The sequence below is a fragment of the Pongo abelii genome, chromosome 2, assembly GCF_028885655.2.
Source record: "Pongo abelii isolate AG06213 chromosome 2, NHGRI_mPonAbe1-v2.0_pri, whole genome shotgun sequence".
NCBI classification, from domain to species: Eukaryota; Metazoa; Chordata; class Mammalia; order Primates; family Hominidae; genus Pongo; species Pongo abelii.
In genome coordinates this window covers 13267138-13286403 of record NC_085928.1, presented here as the reverse complement: position 1 = coordinate 13286403, position 19266 = coordinate 13267138, and the positions used below count along the sequence as shown (strand labels likewise).

The 19266-nt window shown below is 50.1% G+C and overlaps 1 protein-coding gene across 2 annotated transcripts in view; it reads right to left on the bottom strand.

The window, feature by feature from the left end:
- Positions 1-8302: 8302 nt before the first annotated feature.
- The window catches only part of ITGB5 (integrin subunit beta 5), a 128768-nt gene continuing 117804 nt past the window's right edge, over positions 8303-19266 (bottom strand). For both annotated transcript variants that reach the window (XM_054551356.2, XM_024244997.3), the window contains exons 11-15: positions 19036-19258; positions 14361-14461; positions 11573-11692; positions 9750-9916; positions 8303-9071 (exon numbers count right to left, since the gene is read on the bottom strand). In XM_054551356.2, the coding sequence (XP_054407331.2) occupies positions 8976-9071; positions 9750-9916; positions 11573-11692; positions 14361-14461; positions 19036-19258 (707 nt within the window). In that variant the 3' untranslated portion in view covers positions 8303-8975. The remainder of the gene's footprint in view (positions 9072-9749; positions 9917-11572; positions 11693-14360; positions 14462-19035; positions 19259-19266) is intronic.

Here is a 19266-nt window from a genome sequence, read left to right as displayed (position 1 = left end):
AAAGCGTGTTTGAAATCTAGAACAGAATAATGGGTTGTAGAGGCAGGTATTGAGGATAGGAGAGTATATGGGTTTGGCACCACGGGGTGGATAGGCAAAACAATTTGGTTGATAAGGCGCAGATCCTGAACTAACTTGTAAGGCTTGTCTGGTTTTAGGACAGGTAAAATGGGGGAATGGTAAGGAGAGTTTATAGGCTTTAAAAGGCCATGCTGTAGCAGGCAAGTGATAACAGGCTTTAATCCTTTTAAAGCATGCTATGGGATGGGATATTGACATTGATCGGGGTAAGGGTGATTAGGTTTTAATGAGATGGTAAGGGGTGCATGATCGGTCGCCAAGGAGGGAGTAGAGGTATCTTATACTTGTGAGTTAAGGTGGGGGGGATACAAGAGGACGGAAAGGAGGCTTTGGACTGGGAAGAAGGGCGGCAATGAGATGTAGCTGTAGTCCAGGAATAGTCAGGGAAGCAGATAATTTAGTTAAAGTGTCTCAGCCTAATAAGGGAACTGGGCAGGTGGGGATAACTAAAAAGGAGTGCTTAAAAGAGTATTGTCTAAGTTGGCACCAGAGTTGGGGAATTTTAAGAGGTTTAGAAGCCTGGCCGTCAATACCCACAACAGTTATGGAGGCAAGGGAAACAGGCCCTTGAAGGTAATGTGGAGTGGGTAGCCTCCGTATTAAGAAGGGGACGGGCTTACCTTCCACTGTGAGAGTTACCCGAAGCTCGGCATCCGTGATGGTCTAGGGGGCTTCCGAGGCGATCGGGCAGTGTCAGTCTTCAGCCGCTAAGCCGAGAAGATCTGGGAAGGAGTCAGTCAGAGAGCCTTGGGCCAGAGTTCCAGGGGCTCTGGGAGTGGCTGCCAGGTGAGTTGAACAGTCCGATTTTCAGTGGGGTCCCACACAGATGGGACGCTGCTTAGGAGGAATCCCGGGCTGCGGGCATTCCTTGGCCCAGTGGCCAGATTTCTGGCACGTGTAGCAAGCTCCTGTGGGAGGAGGTTCTGGAGGAACGCCTGGCCGCTGCGGTTCAGGCGTTTGGAAGTTCTTGTGTGCTGGAGATGTGGCTGGGGTTTGTCTCACAGTGGAGGCAAGGAATTGCAACTTTTTTTTTTTTTTTTTTTATTGTACACCTTGAAGGTGAGGTTAATTAAGTCCTGTTGTGGGGTTTGAGGGCCAGATTCCAATTTTTGGAGTTTTATTTAATGTCGGGAGCAGATTGGGTAATAAAATGTATTTTGAGAATAAGACGGCCTTTTGACCTTTTAGGGTCTAGGGCTGTAAAGCGTCTCAGGGTTGCTGCCAAACGAGCCATGAACTGGGCTGGATTTTTATATTTGATGAAAAAGAGCCTAAACGCTATCTGATTTGGGATAAAGAAAAAGGAGCATTAACCTTGACTATGCCTTTAGCTCCAGCCACCTTTTTAAGAATAAATTGCTGGGCAGGTGGGGGAGAGCTAGTCACGGAACGAAACTGTAAGCCAGACCAGGTGTGAGGAGGGGAGGCGATAAAAAGATTACAGGGTGGAGGAGCGGAGGCTGAGGAAGAATTGGGACCTAGCTTGGGCTGGTGAGGAGGGGAGAGGTCAGATGGGTCTGTAGAAAAGGAAGATTAGAAAGACTCAGCGACGCTTGGGGTTGGGACTGAGGGGAAAGGCGGGAGGGAAAGAAGATTTGGGACGAGTTGCACTGGGCACAGAGACTAGGAAGGGACTGATGTGTAAAAGAATGCCTGGATGTCAGGCACCTCAGACCATTTGCCCATTTTACGACAAGAATTATTTAGATCTTGTAGGATGGAAAAATTCAAAGTGCCGTTTTCCGGCTATTTGGAACTACTGTCGAGTTTGTATTGGGGTAAAGCGGCATTGCAGAAGAAAATAAGGCATTTAGGTTTTAGGTCAGGTGTGAGTTGAAGAGGTTTTAAGTTTTTGAGAACACAGGCTAAGGGAGAAGAAGGAGGAATGGAAGGTGGAAGCTTGCCCATAGTGAAGGAGGCAAGCCCAGAGAAGAGTAGAGACACGAAGAAGGGGTGGGGGGTTCTTGCCCTCCAGAAAAGCAGAGAAGGGGTTGGAGCATGGAAATAAGGGATTGGGGCACAGAGATAAGAGGTTGGGATGTGGAAATAAGCGATTGGGGGGTTCTTGCCCCCTAGGAAAGCGGGACTTGCCACTAAGGGTGAAGGAGAAGGGGTTGGGGGTACTTAGCCCTGCCCCAGGAAAGCGGAACTTGCCGCTAAGGGTGAAGGAGAAGGGGTTGAGGGGTACTTGCCCCGGCCCCAGGAAAGTGGGACTTGCTGCTAAGGGTGAAGGAGAAGGGGTTGAGGGGTACTTGCTCCTGCCCCAGGAAAGGCAGAGAAGGGGTAGAGACAAGGAGAGAAGGGGTTGGGGTATTTGCCCCTTCCCCAGAAAAGTGGGACTTGCCGCTAAGGGTGAAGGACCAAGGCAGGCATCCCTGCGTGGTCTGACACCCTTGAAACGTGGATGTATAATCAGAGAGGCGTCCCTGCAATGATGAAACACCAAGGGAAGGCTGCCTTCCCAGTCCGTGACTGGCGCCGGAGTTTTGGGTCCACGGATAAAACGTGTCTCCTTTGTCTGTACCAGAAAATGAAAGGAATTGAAATTAAGAGAAGGGAGAGATTGAAGTGTGGCGCCAAGATTGAAAGGAGAAAGAGGTTGACGGATAGTGAGGGAGGTTGGAGAAGAGAGTAAAAAGAGGCCGCTTACCGGATTTGAAATTGGTGAGATGTTTCTTGGGCAGGTCGGTCTGAGGACCTGAGGTCGTAGGTGGATCTTTCTCACGGAGCAAAGAGCAGGAGGACGGGGGATTGATCTCCCAAGGGAGGTCCCCCGATCCGAGTCCTGGCACCAAATTTCATGCACGTCCGTGTGAAGAGACCACCAAACAGGCTTTGTGTGAGCAATAAAGCTGTTTATTTCACCTGGGTGCAGGTGGGCTGAGTCCGAAAAGAGAGTCAGCGAAGGGAGATAAGGGTGGGGCCGTTTTATAGGATTTGGGTAGGTAAAGGAAAATTACAGTCAAAGGGGGTTTGTTCTCTGGCGGGCAGGAGTGGGGGCCGCAAGGTGCTCAGTGGGGGTGCTCTTTGAGCCAGGATGAGCCAGGAAAAGGACTTTCACAAGGTAATGTCATCACTTAAGGCAAGGACCGGCCATTTACACTTCTTTTGTGGTGGAATGTCATCAGTTAAGGTGGGGCAGGGCATATTCACTTCTTTTGTGATTCTTCAGTTACTTCAGGCCATCTGGGCGTATACGTGCAAGTCACAGGGGATGGGATGGCTTGGCTTGGACTTAGAGGCCTGACACTGAGTGGGAGGAAAACCCAAGTATCCCTGGCTTCCCGTCCTCCTGGGTCCTTAAGGTGCAGCTCATCACCCACGTTTTCTAAAAAATTGTTTTATGATCATGTGTCAGGACATGAATGCCAACCAGCGCATGTCAGCTCATGCCTGGGGCCTCCCTGATATGAAATCCTGCCAGGCCAACCTGTTGTGTCTCCCTAATGGAAAGGAGTCTTTGAAGGATTGAACTTCTATGCGAGGAAACATGACATTTGTGTCAGTTGTCATCTTCCTTCATTTAAAAAAATAGAACAGTTCTTGGGGTTTTTGTTAACGTGTGTTGTTCTGCATTGGCAGGCCTATGCACACCTACCCCTCAAAGTCTGAGAAAGCTGAGAGGTCAGAGAAAGAGGCTGACAAACCCAGTTTCTCAGAAAGAAATATTTAATAGGGACTTAAGAACAGAAGCTATGTCTGTGTCTTGGGCAGTGGTGAGACAAGTTGTTGGATCCCTGAACCATTATCCCCTAAACCTAGGACTACAGACCGCAGGGAAAAGATGGATGTGAAAAGAAGGGGTGTGTAGGACAATTGCTTAAGGGCAGAACTTGTGGTAAATACAATAACATCAAGGTTGTTTAGTTAGTACCTACTCTTACACAAGGAACAATAGATAAACTGGAAATCTTAGAGAGCTTTCCAGAACAGGAGTTAATCAGAAGTCAACATGGCAGATTCACTTCCAAGATGGAGTTGCCTTGGCCTCCACATGTGTGTACCAGAGACTGCTCATGTGATGAGGACAAAAGAGAAAGATTCAAGGAGGAAGGAGAGAGATTTTATAATGTATCAGTCTGCTCTTAGAGCACTTCATTTTATTTCAGTAGAGATGTATGCCCCCAAGACAGAGACTCAGATGACTCCCCAATCATGCGGCAGAATTCTGGAATAAGAAGAGACAGTCAGACTTCTTCCCGGAGCAGGTGCAGGGCAGAGGACTCTAGAGAAGGGATTCTTGAGCTTGGGTCTCACCATCACTCAAGGTGTGACTGTTCTCAATCTCCCCTTTTGTAAAATGGGGAAATACCTTCCCTGAATGTGGTATTTGTGGGGTAGTTGTGAGGATCAAATGAGGAGTTTGCTTTCAGTCACAGGGGTCTGATATTCTTTGTGGGTGGGACCAATGAAGCTTTCAATGATGTGTCTTCCAGGGAGGGTGTTTTTGAAATCAAACTGAGATGATAACCCTGAGAAATAGGATTGGACTTTTTAGCATCTTCTTTGTTACACATTTATAGGCATTGTTCTAACAAGGGTGTCTGTAGCATTCACCAGAATGCCAAAGCAGCCCATGACCCAAAAGGGTCAGGAACTCTTACCCTAGCAGGTCAGTGAGGTGGCCGCCCCTGATGGGTTGCCCCTTGCAGTTTAGAGCTTGCCTTTTTGCACCAAGAATTCAAGGCATCTTAAAGTGAAGACGTTATGCAGCCGGGCATCTATCAGAAGGATCAGGACATGTGTGGAGGGGGAAGGTAGGAAGAGGATGGGGGTTGTTAATGGAGGGGGCAGTGGGGTTGGGTTGAGAGGAAAAAGGGTGGCACTAAGAACCCGAGCCTCTTTTTCTCTTGTCCTCATGTTATGAACAGTCTCTGGTCCACTAAATGCATTCGGTTCCCAGCTTCCTAACCATCAAGATACCAAACCGATTATACAGGCCCCATTGTATGACAGAAGGAAGCATCAGTCATGGGGAGAGATGGACTTCCTGACATTCACATCCAAGAGAAAGAAATTGGATATGAAGGCCTTCTCACTGACACATCACCCAACCCGTCTCGGAGGTGGCTCTCTCAGATGGGGCTGGCCAGGCAGCGACTGTCTTTCCCTGCTTCCCATGGGTCCCTCCCAAAGCAGCAACTGAGCAGGCAGAGCCTCTGGGGTCTGAGAAGAACTGTTCCTCAGGCACAGCCCCCTCACCAGCACGAGTGCCTGCTCAGCTGTCTCTCCTATTCTTCTCCCTCCAGCTCTATGTCTGTACCCCTGGAGGGTCTGAAGGCCTGAGTAGGAGCGGGGTCCTGACTATGAAGTCTGGAGCCCCAGAGCTGGGGGAGAACAGGATGCCAGGTGGGAGAGACCTAACTAGGCCTTCTCAGCTGGGGGACCTCCAGAGGAGCCCCAAAGCTGAGTCGCAGCCAGGCCACAGCTGTCTGAGTGCTCACAGCCTCCATGCAGGCAGTGACCCAGCTCCAGGCATGTTTACATGCCATGCCCTATCTGCATTTCCAGTGCCCACTGGACAAACCCCCAGCTTCCTCAGGCACCTCACACCCCACAGGTGCAACACCTCTTCCGGAGCCTCATCGCAACACTCACTGTCACTGCCTTTGCGTCTTTTACTACTTCTCCCCGCCTCCTCTCTGCCAGTCTCAAAGCTTGTTACTAGCTGTATTAGTCTGCTCAGGCTGCCGTAACAAAATACCACAGACTGGGTGGTTTCAACAACTGTAACGTACTTTCTCATAGTTTTGGAGGCTGTGGAAGTTCAAGATCAAGTGTCAGCAGAAATGGTTTCCCCTAAGGCCTCTCCTGTTGGCTTGCAGGCAGCCACCTTCTCACTGTGTCTTCACACAGCCTTTCCTCTCTGCAGCCCTGGGGTCTCTACCTGGTCTTATAAAGACACCAGCTGCATTGAGTTAGGGTGCCACCCTATGACCTCATTTAATCGCAGTTCATTCTTTAAAGGCTCCATCATCTCCAAATGCTATCACGTTGGGGCTTTAGGGCTTACAACAAATGCATTTTTGCAGGGACACAATCCATTCCATAACAGCTGAGTATACAAGGATGTCCTCAGAAGCAAGTAGGAACCATGGTATTGGATGTCCTCCAGGGAGAGGGAGGAGCTAAAGGGCATACTCCAGCAGAGAAGGACCTTCTGTCCTCCCTGCCAGTTTTTCCCCATCTGTTTGCTCTTACCTGAAATTCATCCCAAGAGTTTCTTGATAACCACCTGAAGCTTTGATCCTAATTAAACAAATTTAAAAATCACATTTCTTCCCTGGAAGAGGTAGCGATTAGTAGTTTAATAAAGTACTAGTCAATCAAGGTGAATGAGAACGCCCTAACTTTTTTTTTTTCTTTTTTGTAGAGCCAGGGTCTCATTGTGTTGCCCAGGCTGGTCTCGAACTCCTGGGCTTTGGCAATCCTCCCACCTTGGTCTCCCAAAGTGTTAAGATTACAGGCATGAGATATCGTGCCCGGCCAAAGGCCCATTTTGATAAAAATATCTTAAAATTACAAAATGACCTATCTGGGGGTGGGCTGTGAAATGAAGCGTTTGGAATAGATTATCTTTGTGGTCACTTGCAGTTCGCTGGATAACCTTTAAAATCATACGTTGGGTCGGCGGGAGTCATATCTCCAAACAGCTCATCCCAAGAGCTTCCAGCAGGGGGCAGCAAGGCACCGTGAGCACTGGTTCCCTACTATCCCTCGGCGTCAGACGAAAACACCCCCACTTTCCACGTCAAGTGGAACTAGAACAAATCCTCCTTTGCTATCTGTGGCTCAAGAATGTTGTGCCCAGGCCAGGCACGGTGGCTCACGTCTGTAATCCCAACACTTGGGAGGCCAAGGTGGGAGGATCGCTTGAGCTTGGGAGTTCTAGACCAACCAGCCTGGGCAACATAGTGAGACCTTGTCTCTACAAAAAATAAACAAAGTATTATCTGGGCATGATGGTGCACACCTGTAGTCCCAGCTACTTAGGAGGCTGTTGGGAGGATCACGGGAGACCAGAAGGTTGAGGCTGCAGAGAACTGAGATCGCACCTCTGCACTCCAGCCTGAGTGACCCAGTGAGACCCTCTCTTACAGAAAAAAAAAAAAAAATGGAATGGCGTGCCCTTACAGAAAATGAGATTCTGAGCCAGTTAATGATTTGTCTCCAGGAAACCCAAAATTAAACAGGAGAGAAACCCAAAGTTTCTTCCAAAATTACATTTATTTTTCTCAATTCAGAAAGTCTCAACGCCACAATTTATCTGTTTAATGTTTTCATTTACATTTGGCTTTATCCCAAAAAGAGTTTAACAGTGTCACCAAGTTACCAGGTCTCTGTTTCATCCTATTTACACAAGATGAAGGAAACTCAATCTGTTCATATTTACCCCAGGTAATAAGTTCTATGTAGTGACAGGCATTTGACTATTTGACTTACTGTTTGCCAAAATGAAGTAAGGGGAATTGGGTCCAGAGCTGAGGACAGATCCATTTGGAATGAAAGCATAATAACCTTGAAGTTATTCCAGTGACAAAAAATGATCAGTGAAAGATTTTCTAAGAGCAAGCAGGAATGAGGAGGCTGGCCCTCTGGCCAGCATGAGATGGGGTCTTAGGAACAGTTTGTCATTCAGTAACCTCCTAACACTCGGGCAAGCCACTTCCCCTCTCTGAGAATCAGTTTCCTCTTCTGTACATAAGGGGAGAGGTTTAGACAACCATCTCAGATATGGGAACTTAAGGGGACTTCATGGCCCTGCAGGAAAAAAGCTCAAATGTGTTTTTTTGCATTGGGCCTGTGTGGGACATAAGTGTTTCGGGAGTGAAGGGAGGCCTTGGAAGGGAACTGCTATTGCTAATGATGTTTAAGAGATGACTTTGTGTGGGAACTACCACTCAACCCTTGCTTGTCTGCACAATCTATTTCCAGCCTCAGCCCCTCAGAACAAGGGAGGGAGAGACCAAGGGGTGGTTTTTATGGTGTCTAGCCTGGAACTCTCTGTCAGTAAAAGCTGGAAGGGGCCAAAGGTATCTGCTCAGTGTTACCCCTTGCACAGCCCTGACTGCCCCGAGCACCTCATGCTTACTTGACAAGCTGCTGTCTGGAGTATCAGACCAGCTTGTGTCCCATCCCTGAGGAAGTACACGGTCACTTCAATCCCCACTGGGGGCACCATTTTAAGTCTGCTCAGAAAGAAACAAACACAGAGAGAGTATCAGACAAACACAAATTCTTTTGGTTTTAATCTTTACTTTCAATCCCAAACAATCTTGTTTCTTTTCATTACAAAAGTACTAAACAAACACAGACAGGAGAGGAAACTGACATTTGCAAACGATGTACCTTCAACAGGTATCTCAACAGCCCCATCACCAACACCTGTGTGCAAGGCATAGCCATCATGCAGAAAAGTCTCAGGACTCAGAACTACACCATAAATGCAGGATCTTTTTATTTCATATAAAAATGATCAATGTGAAAAAAGCCAAATTGTATGCTGGTTTTACACACTCTGACCCTTCCTGACAGTCTTCTTGTCTGGCCAGGCTGGGGGCCCAGCACTCCTGGAAGGGAGAGACAGCCCAGCATCTCAGTATTTCATTGGGACAACAAGCTGGATGTGGCAGGGAAAGCTGAGAGCGCCAAGGTCCTCTTGCTTTATCCCAAGCTCGGAGGGATGCAGCCTGGCATGGCTCTGGCCTAGCAGCCAGGTGACATGGCCAGGCACCTTCCTGCGCAGGCATTGTGGGCTCCTGGCCCAGGCTCACTAGAAGGTCTTCTCTGTGGTGCCTACCTAGGGAGCTGTGATCAAGCCGAGCAGCCATGCAGGGCGTTTTAGTCTGACCTTTTCATTAGATCCCCCCTCCAGCCCCTCGGAGAAGGAAACATCAGTCCACAGTGCCATTGTAGGATTTGTTGAATTTGTTGAAGGTGAAGTCCACAGTGTGTGTGGAGATAGGCTTTCTGTACAATGGGTTTGAAGCCTGCAGAGTATGGTGGGGAAGAGGATGAGGACACATGTTAGCTCACACACTCAAACCGACAGACACAGGCCCTAGGGTCCCTTCCCAGGTCAGCCCCCCGCGACAGCAGCAGGCAGAGCACTCAGGAGGAGACGGCCGTGGGCTCTAGGACAGCTCTGTGTTCCCTGGGAAAGCCCTCGCCTTCTCTAAGCTTTCACTATCCACCTCTGGAAGGAGGAGTTGGGTCAAAAGGTCTCTGAAGTCCCTTCCAGCTTTAACAGAAACCAAGCCCGGGTTCAGAAACTGACTCTGTGCTCAGTCCTTTGGGCGTTTGCAGTCTGCCTGGGGTGACCAGACTGCAGGTGTGAGTGTTGTAATGGACCATAAGAATCTGAGCTTTCCTGTCGGTCTGTGCTCTCTCTGAGACTGGTCAGACTCTTCCTGAGGCATGCCCAGCACCTCTGCCCCCATGACCTTCCTGACCTGGGTCTGGAACAGGGATCTGTGCAGGTCACTCTGCACCGGGGCTGTGCAATTCTCTCTGTCCAGAACTGGGCACAGCCTTTCTGGTGTTGATTCTTTTGTTTTTAATGCCAAAGACATTAGTGAGCCTCTAATGTCAGTGGCTAACATGCCACTGAACTCAACCACGCCTCTGAGCTTGAAGTCTCCTCTGCTTCCCATTTCCCACATGCTTACCATTTCGTAGCGGGCCCTGGATCGCTCGCTCTGGAACTTTGCAAACTCCCTCCGGTCATGGATGGTGACAAGCAGCTTCCAGATAGCCAGGAGTGCGAGCCCAACAAGGAGGATGCTACCGACCACAGCCAGGAGGATGGTCATGGCGTTGGGGGTGTTTCCACACTCTGGGGGGACCAGAAGCATGGTAAGCAAAGCCACTAGCATCACCATGCCCCTCTCACCCAACTGCAGGCATTTCCGAGATGAAAGTTGCACCCCTTCCAAAGGCCTTCTCCTCAGCTCTCCCTTAGGTCCTCAGGAAGGTTTCCCCAATGTACGAAAAATGAAAGATTCAAAAGGGACAGTGACTGTTCCAAAGTCACACAGCAAGTGTGGCAAAGTCTAGATGACAGCCCTGGGGCAGGGCTGCCTTTCCCCTCATGGGCAGCACCCACGCCCCGCCTGGCCCAGTCTCCATTGCGGGATGCTGGACCTGCTCAGCTTTCATGTACATGGTTTCAGGAGCAGACTGGGCAGGCAGGAGGTACCATGAAGCCACTTCCACAAGGTCTGGGCTGGGGGCCAACATTTGTAAGCCTTTAGTGTGGAGTCCCTTGGAGTAAAAGTGCTTGTTTTCAAAGAACCTCAGAGACAGCTTTGGAAACAAAGCCTCATTCTTACAGGCATGCATCCTAGGCTGGTACCACACTTCTCTCTGCCTCTGGCCTCAGGAAGGCACATTATGTGGTTGGGCTCAATTTGGAAAAATAGTTTGCAGTGCTGTCAATTGAAGACAGCAAATCTTTTTCTGCTCCACCCCTGCCTCCCCACCCCCAAGAAGAATGTAAGGGGTGGTATCAGATATTCCAATTACTCCAAGGCAAAGGCTATTGGTCCCTGGGTCCAAGCAGAGGCAGAATGTTGGTATTTGGATTAAAGCTTGACGTCTTCAGTGGTTCTGGGAGCTGAGCATGGGAGCAGCAGGAATGTTGAACCCAGTGCTCCGTTGTCCTTGGAATCCATGCTGGGAAGCAGCAGTGGCCCCGCCCAGGCTGTGTGTGGAGTTGGATGCTCCCTGACTTGAGTGATACCCTGCCCAGCCCTGGTGGTCTAGATGCCCTGCACCCTTCCTGCAGAACACAGCAGCTCCTTGCTGCCTTTGGCTGTGCAGGGTAGGTATGTTCTGTGGTTACTTTCACCTCTGTGCTCCTCCAAGATGAGACCCTCCCCAGGGACAGGACCCTATCCTTCTATAACTCCCATTGCCCTGACTCACACCCCCACTAGCGCTTGCCCCAAGAATGGGCCCCCAGCTGCACATTCATCTTTCTTCTAAACTCTAGGAGTGGAGCAGCAGTGACCTCAGATCTGATCTTCATGAGAAATTGTACTGGTTAGGTGCAGTGCTCAAACCTGTAATCCTAGCACTTTGTGAGGCCAAGGCAGGTGGATGGCTTGAGCAGGAGTTCGAGACCAGCCTGGGCAACATGGTGAAAACCTGTCTCTACCAAAAAAATACAAAAATTAGCCCAGTGTGGTGGTGCATGCCTGTAGTGCCAACTGCTCGGGAGGCTAAGGTGGGAGGATCACCTGAACCCGAGGAGGTCAAGGCTGCAGCGAGCTGTGATGGCACCACTGCACTCTAGCCTGGATGACACAGTGACAGCCTGTGTCAAAAAAAAAAAAAGAAAAGAAAAATAAGAAATTGTATCCCTCCTCTCCCTGGAGTTTGAAAAGGCAGATGAGGAGAGAAAGGGCAGTGGTCCCAGAGCAGGGAATGGCATCAGAAATCAGAACTGAGGGCTGGCTGAGTGGGCCGAGCCCTCGCAGCCCTCACCTACCTGGCTCCCTGAGGACCGTCAGGTTGGACTTCCCACTGGGGAGCTCCACATAGGTGAACATCATGACGCAGTCCTTGGCGGTTTTGTAGAAACAAAGCACAGCCTCCTGGTCATCTTTCACTGGAAGAAAACCAAGCGGGAATGGCCTGAGTCTCTCTGAGCAGCCCACAGCCGCTGATGGTCGGGGCAGGGAGCCGAGCGCCTTGAAGAAGGAAAGGCCATGGGGGGTGCGGGCAGAAAGTCTTAAGGGGAGGCTGGGCCTTTGAAGATGAGTTCAGGTTTCTCACACCAAGAATGCAGGCCCAGGGCTGAGTTTAGATGGCTTTGGGGACACGTGGAACACATTAGAGGATCTCCAAGCCTCTGAAGTGTTAGTCGGGGGTGATGTGAAATAACAGAAGGTTTTAATGGTTTCGGGGTGGGAATGGGTGAATGAATTGGCCACGGAAATTAAAGGGATAAAGAAAGAAAGAAACCATCCCAGCCCCCTTTGAGGCTTGAGTGGGGCTTCATATTTGAGAAACAGCCCAGGCTACTTGGAGCTGAGAGCTGGCCACAGAGGCCAAGAGGCAGCAACTCCTTCCTGGGATGCAAAATCAAAAAGAACCACAGGGCAATGAGGACACTGGGTGAGAGGCGGGTGCCCACTGTGGTGGCCATGCCCGGAGATAAAGTGAGACAGTGTGCAGCTCAGGCTGTCCCCAGCCCAGCCCTCAAGGCGGCCCAGCCTCCCTCCTCCATATTAAGAAGCCCCTTCCTCAAGCTGCCTCAGCAACTCCCTGCCCCCTCGCTGCCATTCCCCAAGGTGGGAGTGTCACAGTCCCCTGTCCAGGCATTATCTACATTCCAAGGCTTCCCTGGGAGAGGGTTAGCAGGCTGTTTTTTGGAAGGAAAGGAACTAGGGGAAGTGCAAAGTGAGGCAAGGGGTGAGGAAATGCGGCGGCGATGGCAGTCGGTCCTGGGGAGGAACAGAAGGTGAACACTAGGGCGGTAAATGCTTTCCAGCTCTTGCCTTTTTAACCTTTTCAACCTCGCTGCTAGACGGAGCTGTAACCTGGAAGTAGATGAATTAGTGTGGTTATCAGACATGAAACCCTGGACTTTCTGTCTCAGCTCCCTTCTGGGCTGGGTGAGTATGAGTGAGCATGTGAGTGTGTGTGTATGAAAAAAGCCTGGAAGAAAGAAGAAAAAGGGTAAATGATGGATTGGAACATAAGCTTTGTCTGCTGCTCTATCTCAGAGGACTGGGTTGGGAAGCAGCTGTGCATGAACGGCTGTCACTGCAATGAACCAAGCGAACCAGTCGTTGGGCCACAGGAAGGCATTGTTTCCCTCTCTGACCATGTGTGCCTGGTTAGGGGCAACCAGCCCAGGTCTGCAGGCAGAACCTGAGGTCGGCCAGGCCCTGAGCCGCAAGACAGAAGCAGGGGCAGGAAGGCAGGCATGTGAGGAACCAGACTGGTCCACTCCGCACAGTCTCCTGAGGAGACAGACAGCACCTGGCACACAGTAGGCACTCAATGAATATGCGCTGGATGCATATATAGCTCAAATACTAAGAAGTAGCCAGGCATGGTGGCTCACACCTGTAATGGCAGCACTTTAGGAGGCTGAGGCAGGTGGACTGCTTGACCCCAGGAGTTTGAGACCAGCCTGGGCAACATGGTGAAACCCCATCTCTACAAAAAATACAAAAATTTGCCAGGCATGGTGGCACATGCCTGTGGTCCCAGCTACTTGGGAGGCTGAGGCAAGAGGTTTGCCTGAGCCCAGGAGGTCGAGACTTCCAGTAAGCTATGATGGTGCCACTGCACTCCAGCCTGGGTGACAGAGACCCTGTCTCGAAGACAAAAAACCCTCAGAAGCCATGACTAGTCTGTCAAAATAGGGAGGTGGGAACAACGAAGTCTACAAAAGATGTAAGTTAGGACCAAGACAGACAGGCAGCTGGGGGCCAGGAGTTTGCAGAAGCCAGAGGTGAAGATAGAGGGGAAGCCTGCCAGTGAGGGGAGCCTGAGACGCAGATTCCCTTTCAAGGTGCATAATTTCCCCCTCACCATTTAAACCATTTTAAAGTGTACAATCAGTCGTTATACTGAACTCACAATGTTGTGTAACCATTCCCACTAATTCTGAATATTTCCATCACCCTAGAAAGAAATCCATACCTGTTAGTAGTCAATGCCAGTTTTCCCTTCTCCTAGCATCAGGCCACCACTAATCTGCTTTCTGTCTCCATAGCTCTCCCTATGTCGGGCATTGCATATGAACAGAACCATATAATGCACGGCTGCTTTCGCCCCGCACTGTGGTCAGGCCTCACCGTGCCGCAGCGTGTATCAGTGCTTCACACCTCTTAGTGGCTCAATAGCGTCCACTGTGTAGATGGACCACACTTTGTTTTCTCTTCTATTCATCCGTTGATGGACACGCAGTTCGTTTCCACCTTTGGCTATAGTGAATAATGCTGCTGTGAACATTTTTGTACATATTTTTATATGGACATATGGACCTAATCCTCTAGGCTGTATACCTGGGAGTGGAATTGGCACATTGTATGGTGATTCTGTGTTTGACTTTTTAGGAAACTGCCAAGCTGCTTTCCAAAGTCTGTACCATTCTACATTCCCATCAGCTGTGGATGAGGGTTCCAGCACCGGCTCCTCATGGGGAGCCCACAGTTATGCCCAGGAAGGCTGGGCGGTGCCTCCTGACTCAAGGCTAAAACTACCCTCCTCCCCAGGAAGGAGAAAAACCGTGGCTGCCCGGGCAGCAGCAGCACACTCACCGATGGTGTCCACCCATGTGATCACCTCATCCCTGCACAGGCTGTGGCAGGTCTGGTTGTCAGGTTTCCCAGAGTGGAGCAGCAGGCACTCGACACAATCTCTTTGGAAAAGAGGAGATAAAGGTGGGTGTCAGATAATGTAGAACAGTCCCACACCTGTCCATGAGCTCCTGACAGTGCAGGACCTGGGAAGGCTTTCACTTCTTTCCAGCTGCAGATGTTCAGCTTCAGGAAATGTTTCTGCTCTGCCTTTCTTCTTGTTATGGGAGGAAGCCCAAGGGTTCTTGGAGTAGCCTGTGTGAGTTTAGTGGCATGTCTTGTCTACATGTCAAGTTGCAGACCTTTCAAATTCTGACACCAGGAGACAAATCCATCTGCACTCTGGTCCATCTAATGCCTGGTGAGGAGTCTGCTCCAAGCCAGAGGTTTCTGGGTGATAAAACAGTATTCCTGGCCTCCCAGAGATCCTCACACTCCCATGGCCAGAGCTCAATGCCCCAACATTGTCCCAGTTCCCCACATCATGCCCTGGTCATCACCCAGGGCGGGGATCTCAACCCTCCTGCACGTTCAACTCTCCAGGGAGCTTTCGAGAGAAAATCCCAGTACCTGGGCCCAACCACACCTCCGGGGGCCGGGCTTCCTGGGCAATTCTGATGCATGTCGAGGGCTGAGATCCACTGTCCCGGAGAATCTCGGGCTCCAGCCCCCTTCTCCCTCTCAGACAGAGCCCATCTGTCAGGTCCCCCGGGGCCTGCTGCCCACTTACCCACGAATCAGTCTACACTAGGCTCTGGCGCAGGCTCTAGGGTGATGGCTCCTCCCAGGGAACCCTTGTTCTTTAACAGGGGCCTCCTCTAGAAAATGGATGAGCAGCCAAAAAGTGACACCTTGAGCCTCTCTCCTCCTACCTCAGGCTAACAGCGGGTGGTGGCTCAGATAGTGGGTGAAAATGCTTAACTACAACGTTCAATTAAATGGTCATTATTATACTTTATATCATCAAAACTAAGTTCCAGACATTCTTTCTCTGTCTTAGGAGACATCTGGGAGAACAGGATTCCTGAGGTCACAGGGTGGAGAGCTAAGCTCTGGCTGCGGGGCTGTAAAGCTGATGTTCAAGGGGAGAGGTCCCAGGCTCCTCTGGTGGCTGGGGGATGGGGCTATAAGATGGTGAGCTCGAAGCTCCAGGGAGGAGTGGGCTGGGGCATGTCGCTTTCAGGGACTTTGTGATACAGTGCTGCCTGGTGGCCTTCGAGGAGAGTGAGACACCAGGAGAGGCTCCTAGGAAACCGGGTCAGGACTCAAGAGCCAGGTGTGCCGGGGAGGCCATCAGAGTGCAGGGGATGACCTCAGAACCTCAGCTATACGAGGAACAGCCACCGTGCCCCCACAGGCCTGTGGGGACCAAAGGGGCTGTGTGTCCAGAAAGCTCTCTGGCAAAAATACAGAGGGATGTGCAACTGCAATGTAGTGCCTTTATCATCATCTGTTTCTTAACTCCTTGGGATTAAGAGGCCAGCTACTGAAACATTTCCAGTGCAGAAACTGTGAAGTGGAGGAGCAGAACTGGACGGGAGCTCTGAGACCATTTCACTAAGTCCCCTTTATTTTACGGAGGAGGACTTGAGGTTCTGCAGCCAGGTGTCCCAGCTCTCAGACTAGGCCTTCTAAGAGGTTCTAACATGCTTAGGAGCTCAGCCATCCCTGAAATGGCTACAAAATCCCACTCTCCTGGGACTGACTTTATGGAAATATTCTGAAGTTAGAAACAAGATGGTAATTCTCCCCACAGTCACAGCCCCAGAAGGCGGGCAGCTGAGACCTGGCTGGGGGCCAGGAATGGGTGGTTCCAGCTTCAGTCATTCATGCTGACCCAGCTGCCCCCAATCCCCCACCCTCCCCCCCACACCAGCCTCCCAGATTAGCACAGGGCTGAGAAGAGGGCTGCTTTCTCTCCCGGCCAGGATTTTCTGTCCCTGCCATCTGATTCTCTGTTGTTAAACCATAGCTCCAGGCTGCTTCCAGGAAACACTCCCTAAGTATCCATGTGGACATATCAGTCTAACTCATATGCCCCATGTACTGGTTGAAACTTGTAATATATTGTAGTCATGTACTAAAATAAGTCTGCCCTTTAAAAAAATTAAGTTGTTTAGAGAGACTTTGCACTGAGATCCTATTAATTGAAATCAGCTGGGGTTGAGTGTGAACTCACCCAAAGTGAAAAGTGTGGTTGGTTAGATCCAGAAAATGAAGACTGGCTGCCCTGAAACCCCCAGAAAAAAAAAGACGTAGGACATTCAAAACCTGGTGCCTCTTAACAAGCAGCAAGTAGAAAAAACAGACTCTGACGTAAGTCACCATCAAAAGGACTTCGTTTAAAAAAAAAAAGTTTCACCTAGGCTGTGAAAGAGACAAGGGTCAGTGTGGCCCAGAGACAAATAAGAAGGAATAGTGGGCTGGGTGCAATGGCTCACGCCTGTAATCCCAACACTTTGGGAGGCTGAGGTGGGAGAATCACATGAGTTCAGACGTTTGAGACCAGCCTGGTCAACATAGCAAGACCCTGTCTCTACAAAAACATAAAAATTAGCCAGGTGTGGTGGTACAAGCCAACAGTCCTAGCTACCCAGGAGGCTGAGGCAGGAGGATCGCTTGAGCCCAGGAGTTCAGGGCTGCAGTGAGCTGATGGTGCCATTGCACTCCAGCCTGGGTGACGGAGTGAGACCCTGTCTCAAAAAAAAGAAAAAAAAAAAGGAATCGTGATATTCCCTTGTGGCATCTCTTTGCTCTCCTTGCTCCCTTCATATTGTGTAATGAATAATAAATTATTAAGTCTATGTCTTCTAAGAAATAAATGCTTTAAACATTTAAAGCTAGAGCTGTTTTCCCCTGGGCCTTTGACTTAAAGCCAATCCTCCATTGCCTGCTGCTCCATAGGAAGGCAAGACTCATTTGATGAGCTCCATGTGTATTGTCCTAGCTTGACCCCCACTCCCCATTAACCTAGTGTGCCCCAAGGACTAGAAGCATAGACTCAAAAAGGTTCTGCTGCTAGGAGCTGGAGGTGGGGGCACCTCCCTTGGCTACAAAACGTGGATAATGGCTGACTCCGTGGTGGGATGGCCACAGCTATCTGGGCTCCAGATCCAGGATCCTAACCTTCCCCGGGCTGTTTCTACTTGGATCTGTTTTTTCTCTGCTCTTAGCAGGTCTAAAGCAAATCTGTTTTTCTTCTTCCTTACTCTCCCCCATCTCCTCCAATTAAACACATTAAAACCCAGCCCTGTCTATCTTGTCTCTCCATCTGCAGCCAGCTTTCAATTACCCACGCCTGGGTTATTTATGGCAAATGTCCAACCAGGGGTTCTGCCACCCAGAACGTTTCCGAGCACAGACTGACCAGCAGCCGCTGCAGGCGCAGAGAGCATGAACTCATTTCATTATCAGCCCGAGCCAGACATTTGGAAGGGAAATCTGCCAAGAGAAAATCACAGATGCGTTCCTCAGCCAAAGAGAAGCGACGTTTGTATTATGATTTGTTTCTGATCCTCTGTGTCCCTTCCTCCTTAGCATGGGTAATGATGACACAGCTGTTTCTCCAGCTAACTCCAAGAGCAAATGTCACTCCTGCTTTCCAGGGGCATCATTCTGTAATTCCCTCTCATTTGCACTCTGGTGGAGCATGCGGGGCTGAGCAGGAGGAGGTCAGCACGGCTATGGGAGGCCGTGGCCGAGTCAGTGAAGGCTGGGGCCCAGGTCTAGACAATCTCTGCATTCAGCAGCAGCACAGGGCCTGCGTTCTATTATCTGTATAAATGGAGCAAAAAATTCAAAAGCCATTGCAGTGGTTTCTGGCATGCCTTATCTGGGTCGGGGGCCTTTCTCTCCAATTTACTTTTTTTTTTTTTTTTTGAGATGGAGTGTCACTTTGTTGCCCAGGCTGGGGTGCAGTGGCACGATCTTGCAATCTCCGCCTCCCAGGTTCAAGCCATTCTCCTGCCTAAGCCTCCGGAGCAGCTGAGATTACAGGCACGCGCCACCATGCCCCGCTAATTTTTGTATTTTCAGTAGAGATGGGGTTTCACCATGTTGGCCAGGCTGGTCTCAAACTCCTGACCTCAAGTGATCCACCTGCCTTGGCCTCCCAAAGAGCTGGGATTACACGTGTGAGCCACCATGCCCGGCCTCTTTCCAATTTACCTTCTGATGATGTTTGTCAACACTTCCCATAAGGGTTCTGTGAAACAGTGTTTGGGAGATATCAGTGTGGGGGATTTAATTCATTTGAAAAAAGATGCACACTCTATTCTCCTGTGAAAGCACACAATAGTACACTCAAGGCTCTGAGAAGGTGCTATTTTTGTTACCAACACCAATTTAATTTCATTTCACTCTGTGATTTCGTAATTTCTAAACCTGTTTAGGAACAGAGTAGCAGTTTTGTATTTCTTGTTCTGTTTTTGTTTTCTTACAAAACCCTTATGGAACCAGCATTTGAAAGCCATAGTTTCAGTTACTGTTGGTAAGAATGCGGCTCCCCAGCAAGGCTTGCTGGGTGGGAGATGCAGGAGGTGAGGAGTAGAAGCTAGCCAGCCCTAAGGGCTGCCTGGCTGGACCACAGGCCTGGCCTGGGTGAGAAGTAAGGTGGGGCTGTCGGTGGAACCAGTACCTCTTGGTGCTGCACGCATCCGGGCAGGTGGGGCACTTCTCACACATCTCCCCAAAGGCCCCCGGCTCCGTGCATTGGCACTGCCCACAGAGACAGTGCCCACGCTCGCTGCAGATCTGGCCATCTCTGCCCCGGCACGTGCTGATGTCTGTCGAGCAGTTACAGTTGTCCCCGATGTAACCTGCATGGCACTTGCATTCCCCGCAGTGACACTCGCCATGGCCTAAAAGG